The sequence below is a fragment of the Hypanus sabinus genome, chromosome 20 (assembly GCF_030144855.1).
Source record: "Hypanus sabinus isolate sHypSab1 chromosome 20, sHypSab1.hap1, whole genome shotgun sequence".
In the NCBI taxonomy this organism is placed as follows: domain Eukaryota; kingdom Metazoa; phylum Chordata; class Chondrichthyes; order Myliobatiformes; family Dasyatidae; genus Hypanus; species Hypanus sabinus.
In genome coordinates this window covers 33,771,041-33,783,170 of record NC_082725.1, presented here as the reverse complement: position 1 = coordinate 33,783,170, position 12,130 = coordinate 33,771,041, and the positions used below count along the sequence as shown (strand labels likewise).

Here is a 12,130-nt window from a genome sequence, read left to right as displayed (position 1 = left end):
GGAAGGGAAACATTGTTCTTTGAAAGAGGAGGACACCTCTGATGTCCTGGCAAGAAAAGCCTCATTAAGTGAAATATGAAAATGAGGCGGTCAGAGCCAGGGAACTGAAAGTTGGTGAGGAGATCAAGAGAATGCGATATGTTGTGGATGTTGGTGGTACAGAACCAAAGGGATAGAATGGAATCGAGGTATGAGGTCATGAGTTCAATAACATTTATTTTACTTTATATTTAGTTAGAGATACAGCATGGAACAGACCCTTCTGGCCCAACGATCCACACCATCCAGCAACCCACTTATTCAACCCCAGCCTAATCACTGGACAGCATTATAATGACTAATCACCCTACTAATCAATACATCTTTGGACTGTAGGAGGAAACCCATGTGGTCACAGGAAGAATGTACAACTTCTTTACCACCGGAAATGGACTCCAAACTCTGATGCCCCAAGCTATAACAGTGTCACACTAGCCGGGATGCTACCAATTTCTCAGAATGGTGACTGCTGAGTTTAAATAAAAACATGATACTGTATTTTATAAGTGGAATACTGTTTCAGATATAATATTTCATGTATTAAGTCTCGTTTAATAAAGATATGAAATAATACGCCAAAGAGGAAAAATTTCACAGTAGTGAGTATGAGTAGGACAGAGCACAAGGCACAAGCTCCTTTAATCATAAGGTCTAAATACATTTTCAAGTGTTTCAAGTAAGTTTATAAAAGTCTTAGATCTTGCTTTATATGTTCAATTAACGTGTCAATATGCAAAGGTAAAATGATGATCTGAAATCAAGTTAAGTTTTATCTTTTGCTAATTCTGTTTGAGTCACAACGAAATATTACTATGTCATTGATTTTTCTGTTATTATGTAGACACAGGTTCATAAATACAGAGTTTTACAGTAGAAACAGGGCATTCAGCCCAATTCCTTCATACCAACCAAGATGCCTATCCAAGCTAATCCTATTTGCCTCCAAATCTCCTATATCCCTCTATATCTTTCCATTCCTGCGCAAGCGCCTTTTAAATGTATCTGCCTCAACTACTTCCTCTGGCAGTTCAATTTATACACAAACCAACCACTGGGTAAAAAAAAAAGTTGTCTTTTAGTTTACTATTAAAATCTCTCCCCTCTTACCCTGAACGTATTTGTCTAGTTTTCAATTCCCTAACATTGGGAACCTTCCCTAACCTGCACCCTATCTATACCCCTCACTATTTTATACACTTGTCCCATGATTCTCCCATGTTCCATTGACAGAGCTTACAACTGCGCCTCCTCTGCCCTTGCTAGCTTAATGGTATCTTTCTAATCGCAGGCCAAGTAAAACTGAACTCAATATTCCAATCATGGCTTCACCAACATCTTGAACAACTGCAACATAGCAACCCAGCTTCTATCTTCAGTGCCATGACTTAGGTCAGCAGGCCAAATGTCTTCTTCAACACCCTATCTAACTGTGATGCCACTTTCAGGAAACCATGTACTGATACTGACCGGTCTCCCTGTTCCACAACACTCACTAGGAATGTGAAAGTCCTACTCTGATTTGTCTTCCCAAAATGCAACACCAAGCACTTATCTGAATTATATCCATTTTCCATTCTTAAGTTCTCACCTGTCAAAACTGACATATACCTCCTTCTTTGTCCCAGCCAGAGGCTGAATATTCGCCGTTAATCAGGGTTCTGTAATCCTGCCAACATTGCCCTTCTTCACTTTAATGTCAGTTTAGCAACATGTGGTGTTCTTTAAGTGGTACATACTCAATCAGCCACATTATTGTGCTTTCACTCTGTGTTCAGGTCTAAGTGTTTAGGTGGAACATTTAACTCTCATCAACAAAGTGAAATAACCCTGAGGACCAAAGTCCACAACTCAAGGTTTCAAGTCAGAGGTTTGGAGTGCAGAGGAATCTGCACTCTTACCAGAAAGTAGACAGTTGTGATTCTGTGAGGTGGAGTCTTTGACACATCATCTCTAGCTATATTTCAGAAAAGTTTGTCAATTGTGCTGTGCTATCTATCATGACTTCAAAATGCAAGACAGAGTTGAAATGAACAATACTCCTTACTTCCTCTATGTTATTGAAGTTACCAAAATGTTTAATTTTTAAAAAAATAATCAGATAGTAACACTAACTAATTTCAGTTCAAATTTACCTCATAGTATGAATAATGTGGGTTAGCCACTGGCCTGAAAGTTCCATTTTTGCCTCCCATCCCCCATATTGTTTCAGCTCCATCTCAGTGAGGCTGGTTGGAAGAAGAGCTCCTCGGATTAGTTTCACAAGTGAATTTATTATCTCTTGAATCATTTTCTATTAATAAAAAAAATCAATATATCATTTCAACAGGCATGACCACATTTAGAAAAATACTTTTCTGAAAAATCTTATTGAAAATGGAGAAAACGTTTAGAAACAAATATTTTTTATACCTTGAAATCATTTTGTCGGGATCTGGCATTTTTCTTAAGTTTCTCAAATTGTCCTGATTTTTCTCCTGTCTTTAATTACAAGAGTAAAATAAAGGTTATAATCAGAAGTAAATAAGGGAAATATGGAAGAATCAATGCATGGAAATGGAATTTACTTTCAGAATATTGGTATTATATTTTTTAAGAAATTAATCAATTATCAGAGAAAATAAAAGCATGAAAGATAAATCTGATACAATAGCTAAAAGTCCAAAAACATTACACTTTCACATCATATATTCCCTTTGGCTATTTAGAAACATGTTGTAAGTCTTTTTTTAAGTAAGCAATTAACTATAGATATGCAAATGAGACTGTACATCCAGTGAAAATAAAAGTTATAACCTAGATTTAATATGGTAAATGTTGTGGGGTGTTTATACTGAGAAAGGTGTAGGAAGCCTGCCTATAAATAAAGACTTCCTAGATGGACTGACAAAACATACATTCGCTACAATACCAGCATTGTGGGGGCTGACAAACAGAAAGTATCAATACATTAATCAAAATTGCAGAAGTCACTATTGTTAAGGATTTATAATACATTATCAGTGAGATACCTGTTGATACATTGACTTACAAAGTTACTTGGAGCTCAATAGGAAAAGAGCAGATTCTAATTGATTAATTAACAAACTGTCAAGCCTTACCACTGGTTAATGGTTTTATATTATACAATTTGGATTCACTTGGTTTCTCGCTTACGCATTATGGGAGTCCAACAAATTTCATTACTGACTTTCCCAAAGAATAGTCTGCATTTTGTCACGATGAAAAAAGAAAACAATAAAAGATGACTTAACAAAAAAATAATGCTGATAATACTCTCTTATTACAGACATAGCATTGACTAGTACAGAGCAGGCGTAAATGCCAGCTGAATTATACAGGATTAATTTAGTTAGAGCTTTTACTGCACTGATGTCAACAGGGAAATCTTGGATACAAAGCCAAAGGAAATATGTATAACTGAAGAAAATATTATTCCTAGATCCACTGGCTGGACAAGGAATTAAGTGACCTGTCACTTAAGTTCAAATTTTGAATGGCATTGATAAATTGCATAAAAAGATGTAAAAATAAATTTATGTGGTTTAAGTACATAAATTTAGAAAACAGAAAACATAAAAGAGATTGGCTTGGCTTAAAAACAACTAAGATAATGGTGGGAGTAGAATGTGCACGCGGGAGGGAGAGCGTTAAGTAAGAGTGCATGGGAAAGAGTGTACGTGAGAGAGCAAACAAAAATCAAGACTACATTAGTGTTCTGTCATATCTGAGGGAGTAATTATTCAGCAATATTAGCAGAGACTGGCAATCATATCTAGACCCCATGATATAGCCCAGATTTATTCAGCTCTCAGTAACAAAGTACCTCCAAAAGGACCACAACCTTGTCATGGTTTGGAGGCAGATGTGCCTCAGTGACCCGCTGAGCTATGCTGGCTGGTGTCAGGGACTGATGCTTTGGCTTTTGGTAGGGTTACAAATGCCAAACAGCTCAAAGGGAAGAGGCCAGGCCAAGAGTGGTCCTCCAGGTTCAGAGTTTCACCTGAAGGCTGACAATCCAGAGTGGTCAAACAAAAGTCACTGTGAGAGAAACAGTAAGGAATCTTCCTACATCTGCGCATGACAGTATTCCTGAGTCTTCATTCGGAACCTGCGTGACTGACAGTAATGAAAACCAAGAGGAAGCTACTGGCACGATGTGAAGGAAATGACCCTGAACTACACTTGGAGGACAATAGCGATGATGACCAAGGGCCTTCTTTGCTGCCCTAAACATGAGCAGGCATAATGGGCAGTAAGTAAGTAACTTAGTACTACACAGAAAGCACACTTCAGCTACTTCAAGTCCTAATTCCAATACAATTGCCACAGCAGATTTGTAAAAACAAAAACTTAAAATCAATACATTAAAAAATAAGTGAGCCAGGTAGATTATGACATGCAGCTGTAAACAAGATAAGGTTACAACCAGTTGTATTTACTTCACTGAAAAGACTTCCATTCACATAGGATATCCAAAGCTTCCAGAAATTTGGCAGTTGACTTATAACAATTTCTGTTAGATTGTCAACATATGTTACAAGCTGAGGTGCCTTAAAACGCCAAGCTGCAAAACAAAACAAAGATATACAAACATATTGAATAACAACCTTTTTAAGTACAGATGTTTTGAAATGCAACCAACATTTTTATTAGTTAACACACTTGGAGCACAAAGTTACTTAGGATATCAGAATCAGAATTAGATTTAATATCACTGGCATACGTTGTGAAATCTGTTAACTTTAAAGCAGGAGTACAATGAAATACATAATAAATAAATATAGTGAAAAAAATCACAGATATATTAAGTATATATGTCTATCAAATAGTTAAATTAAAATAAGTGGTGCAAAATTTAAAAAAAAAATAAAAAGTAGTGAGGTAGTGTTCATGGGTTCAATGTCCATTTAGGAAGCAGAAGGCAGAAGAACAAAGATGTTCCTTCCCCCTTGTAATTTAAAATAAGATTGAAAATCTCAGTTACCCTGCTGAGTTCAAAATACAGTTTTACCTAAATCTGTAATGAGAATTTCTCTCTTGGTCAATAGGCAAAATCTGAACAACAATTACAAAAATACATTCCTTTGGACAGAAACAAGTTTCTCTGTGAATATTAACATAAATTTGTAATTTAATGCTACAGCAAAGTAAAAAAAAGTTATAAACAAGAATAAAACTGTTACTTTTAAAAGTAAGTCTAAATACACGTTCAGTTCAATTAATAACTTGTCAAAGCTACTGAAGGTGTTATAATCACTCAGTGATTCCCTTTTCACTATGTGGTTGCACAGCAAAATGGAAACAAAATAAAGGAGCCCTATAGAAAATTAAGGGAAAACAAAACAATAGCATTTTAAATTATAACATTTCTCACTCTCACTTAAAAGTGATGGCAATCATTCATTTACCATGACATACAGCAAGCAACCATGATTGAACTACTTAATCTTCAAAATTCTGCACAAGTAATAAATGTTAAAGTTGGCTTCCAAATAGTAACACTAAAGCAAAATAAATGGGACAGATCTTAAGCTCTAAGGTCAGAGCTAATACCAGAAATTACCCAAGTATCCTTAAGGAAGTCCCAGATTTCAGCACTGGCTCAGCAATTCACGAATTGCCCAAGTGGCCTTCTGGTTGACTATGTGCAGTCTGACAGGTCAACATGACTTTCTGTGGGCATCTCAGAGGAGTACTTTTTCCCAGGGCTGAAATGGCTAACACAAGGGAGGCATTGTTTTAAGGTGCTTGGAAGTAGGCACAGAGGGGATGTCAGTGGCAAGTTTTTCAACACAGGGAGCAGTGGGTGTGTGGAATGCACTGCCAGTGATGGTGGTGGAGGCGGTTGCAATAGGGTCTTTTAAGAGACTCTTAGATAAGTACATGGAGCTTAGAAAAATACAGGCCTATGCAACAGGATAATTCTAAGCAGTTTCTAGATTAGATTACATGGTTGGCATAACATTGTGGGCCAAAGGGCTTGGAATATTCTGTAGATTTCTATGTTCAATGCTAAGCCAGGTTAGCCCTGATGCAAACATAGCAGCTCTCATTCAAATGAATGGGAACAGCCATCTGCAGGGAGAAAAGCAAGTGGTGCTATTTATTTGACTTAAATTTATATCAATGGTCTGTGAAGGTAGTCAACTGCCTACACTGTGTGGCTTTAATGCTGTTCTGGGTTACGCTGAAGTATAGGATCTGGGATCCCAGTGGTCCAATCAGTGGCACGATCAGGCCATAGTAATGACGTTTCTCACAGGGTGGCAATGCTTGTTTAAAAGGAGAGCTTCAAGGATATTCAGGGTTATTCCGATAGTCCAGTGAGCGGCACCAGCAGGCCACAGCAATGTCGTTTCTCACAGGGTGGTGACGCTTGTTTCAAAGGATAGAAGGGACCAGCGGGGCAGCCATTGTTGGGAGAATGCTAGTGGTTAGAGGAGGAGTGTTCAGGCTTTGGCTCAAAGGAGGCTTCGGCTTGAAAAAGGAGTTGGCTCAGGATAAGCTTCTGTTAAGGTTCCCATTTTTCTCTCTCTTACTGTACCCACTGTAGTAAGTGGCTGTTGTGTGTCCTTCACGCTGGATGTTGGAGTCCTGGGAGACACAGAGTCTCCCAGAGAACTACACCTGTGTGAAGTGCATTTGGCTGCCGCTCCTTGAAGACTGTGTTAAGGACCTGGAGCAGCAGTTGGATGATCTTCAAGTTCTACGGGAGAGTGAGGAGATAATCAGAGTTACAGGGAAGTAGTCACCCCGAAGCTGGATGAGGCGAGTCGCTGGCTGACTGTCAGGAGACACGGAAATGTGAATAGGCAATGAGCACAGAGCACCCCTGTGGCCATTCCTCTCAAAGTATACCGCTTTGGATATTGTTATGGGGGAGGTCAGCAGAGAGGTTGGCATGGCTCTGCTGGTAAAGAATGGCATCAAATCAGTAGAATGATGTGACGTAGGATTGGAAGATGCTGAATCCTTGTGGGTGGAGTTAAGAAACTGCAAGGGTAAAAGGACCCTGATGGCAGTTATACAAGGCGTCCTAACAGTAGTTGGGATGTGGACCAAAAATTACAACAGGAAATAGAAAAAGCATGTCAAAAAGAGAATGTTATAATAGTCATGGGAGATTTCAACATGCATGTGGATTGGGAAAATCAGGTTGGAAATGGATCTCCAGAGACTGAGTATGTTGAATGCCTACAAGATTTTTTTTTTAGAGCAGTTTGCAGTTGAGCATACTAGGCGATAAACTATACTGTATTCAGTGTTATGAAATGAACCAGAGATCATTGGGGAGCTTAAGGTAAAAGAACCCTTTGGAACCAGTGATCACAATATGATTGAATTCAACTTGAAATTTGATAGAAAGAAAATAAAGTCTGAAGTAGCAGTACTTCAGTGGGGTAAAGGAAATTACAGTGATATGAGAGAGGAGTTGGCCAAAATAAGTTGGAAGGAGATGCTGGCAGGGTGACAGCAGAGCAGCAATGGCGTGAGTTTCTAAGAAAAATGAGGTAGGTGCTGGACACATGTATTCCAAAAACAAAGAAATACTCGAATGGCAAAATAGAATAACCAAGGCTGACAAGGGAAGTCAAAGCTATTGTAAAAGCAAAAGAGAGGGCATACAACAAAGCAAAAATTAGTGGGAAGACAGAGGATTGAAAGGCTTTAAAATAATACAGAGCAACTAAAAGAATCACTAGAAGGGAAAAGATGAAATATGAAAACAAGTTAGCAAACAATATCAAAGTGGATAGTAAAAGCTTTTTCAAGTATGTAAGAAATAAAAGAGAGATGAGACCACTAGACCACTAGAAAATGAGGCTAGAGAAATAATGATGGGGGACAGGGAGACTGCAGATAAACTAAATGAGTATTATGCATCAGTCTTTACTGTGTAAGTCACTAGCAGCGTGCCAGAGGTTGAAAGGTATGAGGTAAGAGAAGTGAGTGCAGTTGCTATTACAAAGGAGAAAGTGCTCAAAAAGCTGAAAGACCCAAGGATACACAAGTCACCCGGGCCAGATGGACTGCAACTGAGGATCCTGAAAGAGGTAGCAGTAGAGATTGTGGAGGCATTAGCAATGATCTTTCAAAAATCATTGAAATCTGTGCATGGTGCCAGAGGACTAGAACACTGCAAATGACATTCCACTCTTTAAGAAAGGAGGAAAGCAGCAGAAAATAAATTATAAACCAGTTAGCCTGACCTTGGTGGTTGGGAAGATGTTGAGGTCAATTGTTAAGGATGAGGTCATGGAGTACTTGGTGACATGGGACAAGATAGGACAAAATCAGCATTGTTTCCTTAAGGGAAAATCTTGCTTGACAAACCTGTTGGAATTCTTTGAGGAGATTACATGTAGAATAGATAAAGGGGATGCAGAGGATGTTTAATAATTAGACTTTCATAAGGCCTTTGATGAAGTACCACACATGAGGATGCTTACCAAGTTAAGAGCCCTTGGTCTTACAGGAAAGTTACTGGCATGGTCAGAGCAATGGCTGATTGGTAGGAGGCAGTGGGTGGGAATAAAAGGATCCTTTTCTAGTTGGCCGCCAGTAACTAGTGGTATTCCACAGGGGTCAGCGTTGGGACCGCTTCTTTTTAATACTGAATATCAATCATTTAGATGATGGAATAGATGGCTTTATTACCAAGTTTTTGGATGATATGATGACTGGTGGAGGGGCAGGTAGTGTTGAGGAAACAGGTAGGCTGAAGAAGGACTTAGATAGATTAGGAGAATGGACAAGAGAGTGGCAAATGAAATACAATCTTGGAAAATGCATGGTCATGCACTTTGGTATGTAGACTATTTTCTAAATGGGGAGAAAATCAGAAAATCTGAGAAGCAAATGGACTTCGGAGTCCTTGTACAGAACATCTTGAGTGTAAACTTGCAGGTAGAGTCGGTGGTGAGGAAAGTAAATGCAATGTTAGTATTAATTTCAAGCGGTCTAGAATACAAGAGCAGGAATGTGATGCTTAATAACTGGTGAGGGTTCGCCTTGAGCACTGTGAACAGTTTTGTGCTCCTCATCTAAGAAAAGATGCACTGGCATTGGAGAGTGTTTAGAGGAGGTTCACAAGGACAATTCTGGGAATCAAAGGGTTATCATACGAGGAATGTTTGATGGCTCTGGGTCGGTACTCGCTGGAACTTAGAAGGATGAGGGGGGGGATTTCGATGAAACCTTTCTCATGTTGAAAGACCTAGACAGAACAGATGTGGAAAGGGGTGTGGGGAAGAGTCTATGATGAGGGCAAAGCCTCATGATAGAGGTTTGTCCACTTAAAACAGAGGTGTGGAGAAATTTATTTAGCCAGGCGGTGATGAATTTGTGGAATTTATTAACACAAGCTGCTGTGGAGGCCAGGTCATAAAGGCAGGTCCCTGATTGGACACGGCATCAAGGGTTACAGGGGGAAGGCTGGGAAGTGGGGCTGAGGAGAGAAAAAAAAAGGATCAGCCATGATTGAATGATGGAGCAGACTCACTGGATCAAATGGCCTAATTCTGCTCTTGTCTAATGGTCTTATTTCAGTATAACACTGTGCCAAAGGCCGTGCTGAAACAAACATCTGTTCCGGTCAAGTCAGGAAGGTGTGCAAGCGATTTATGGGGAAAATAAGGAATGCTGCTGATTGCATGCTCCTCCTGCTGTTGTCCACGAGGGAGGTAGAAGTTAGGCTGATGCTGTTGAAGTTATCCCTGTGAGTAATGACAATGCAAATTGTAGACTGCAGCCATATGGACTGATGGTGCAGCCAATGACAGTTTAGGGTGGTGGATGGCGTACCAATGAGGTGGTTTTCATTTTCCTGGATACTGTAGAATATCTTAAGTATTATTTGAGCTCATCCAAGCAAGAGGATAGTATGCCATGCATATTTGCATGAGGCTTATAAATGGTACATGGACCTACTGGTGTCAGGACTTGAATCAATCACTATTCGAATTTTCTCTTAAAGCCAAAATATCTACATGGGTTGTCCTGTAGAGATCCTGGTCACTGATGACTACTAGGATGCCAATGGTGGAAGGCAGAATTTCAGAAAATCTGCACTGAATATCAAGATTTTGTAATGAGAAACTCACAATGGAGGCAGACATCAAATATCCCCTTTGTGGTATCAATGTGTCTGAATGTTGTCAAGATTTGCTACTTGCAAGCATTGACTGTCTTATCAATCTGACTTAATATGCATTACACAATGGTTTGTGCTAAAGCATTTAGCTGTTTTGGTATTGTGGTAAAGCAGATCTATAAATATGTATTTTAACTTAGCACAAATCATCCATCAGGCATTAATTTTTTTCTGACTAAACTTAATCTGTGTGATTTACAGTACTTACAATCATCCCTAGAAGATTGAAAACTGCTGGCCCTTTTCACTGACGTTGTTTGACTCAAGCGACTTATGGGAGAAGGCCGCACATCGCTGTCTAAATCTAGCATTGGGCTATGGAGAACAGTAGCACCTACACAAACAAAAGAGAAAAAATAAGCATATAAGTTAAGTGTGCTATAATTATATATAGCATTTATATTCAATGTCTCATAACTAAAAATTATTAAGCCTGCACAAAACCATTGACATTGGTACACCACAAGTTATTCTAATAGTAATTATTCAGACATTACAATCCAAGCTAAAAAGAACTACAGTAATGTGCTGAAGTAGATATGGAAAATGATAAACAACAAAAATAACCCCCATTGGTACTGGTTTATTATTGTCACGTGTAACCACAATACAATGAAAATATTGCCTTGCATACTGTTCATACAGATCAAATCATTACATAGTGCACCAAAATAGAACAAGGGAAAACAATTACACTACACAATGAAAGGTAACAGCTACAGAATAAGTGCAGTGCAGATAAACAATAAAGTGCAAGATCATGCAACACACACAAAATGCTGGTGGAACGCAGCAGGCCAGGCAGCGTCTATAGGAAGAAGCTTGAATTTCCAGCATCTGCAGATTTCCTTGTGTAAGTGCAAGATCATAATAAGGTTGATTTTGAGGTCCACAGATTTCAAAATAAACAGGGTAAGTTTTCTATAGCCTCAAGTGAATAACCAATTAATGATCTTAAATCTGGGATCAAAAATTCCATATGTGACAAAGTGTGGGGGGGGGGGGTAGAGGGAGGGAAAAGGAACAAGATAAGGAGGAAGGGACGGAAGAGGAAAATAATCTGCAGTCAACCAAACAGCAAGAGTATAAGAGGTATGTACTACAATTGCTCAGAAGGTGATCCTCCAAGGTCTCAAAACAAAATCACAAAAATCTTTTTGTTTGAGTTATTTCTTATAGGTCAGGAAAAGAAAAAAAAAATCAGCATTTCCAATATATCTCAGGGGAACCATTTTAACACTAATAGGAAAATAAATGCATTTTATACTGTATGTGCTCATATTTCATGGACCAAATGCAATTGACATTTCGTAGATAATATTTGTGCATGTTTTGATCTGAAAAGTTTAATAAGAAAAGACAAAACAAAAATATCTGAATTGGTGTATTTAACCAATGTGACTGAGTTTTGTTTTTTAGACAGTAGCACCATTTTAAAAATGCTCTCCTGTTTCACAGGATACCACTACAATAATTTGCACTATTTTCAGAGAACTGTTTAATATGGAATAGTTTTTGATTACATTATATAACATTACAAACTTGAACCAGCCATAAGGAACCACAACAACCCGTTACCCTAAGGATTAATAAACATCTGGAACAAATTATCAGAACATGACTTTAACCCAAAATTAACCACAAGGTAGCGCTGAAACACTGCAAATGCATTGAAATGCCAAAAGCAGAATTTATCCCAGCTGCTACAAATTCACTTGAAATGTGTTGATTTAACATTGCCTGCAGTGCTTTCCAATGCCATTCTCAATTTCCTTATGATGTGAACCGGTATATATAAAAAAAAAGGAATGCGCATGGACCATCAATGCTGGAACTACAGATCCAAATTTCTTCTGACCCACAAAAGGTTACAGATTTCCTTGCCACCCTAAACACCTTTGAAAATTTCTTCCTGTACATAGTAGCTTGCTGCCTGTG

General features: G+C 38.5%; 1 protein-coding gene across 3 annotated transcripts in view; it reads right to left on the bottom strand.

The window, feature by feature from the left end:
• exoc2 (exocyst complex component 2) overlaps positions 1–12,130 on the bottom strand; it is a 242,332-nt gene that overhangs the window by 89,073 nt on the left and 141,129 nt on the right. For all 3 annotated transcript variants that reach the window (XM_059945312.1, XM_059945311.1, XM_059945313.1), the window contains exons 12-15: positions 10,401–10,526; positions 4,479–4,603; positions 2,449–2,517; positions 2,172–2,329 (exon numbers count right to left, since the gene is read on the bottom strand). In XM_059945312.1, coding sequence (XP_059801295.1) covers positions 2,172–2,329; positions 2,449–2,517; positions 4,479–4,603; positions 10,401–10,526 — 478 coding nt within the window. The remainder of the gene's footprint in view (positions 1–2,171; positions 2,330–2,448; positions 2,518–4,478; positions 4,604–10,400; positions 10,527–12,130) is intronic.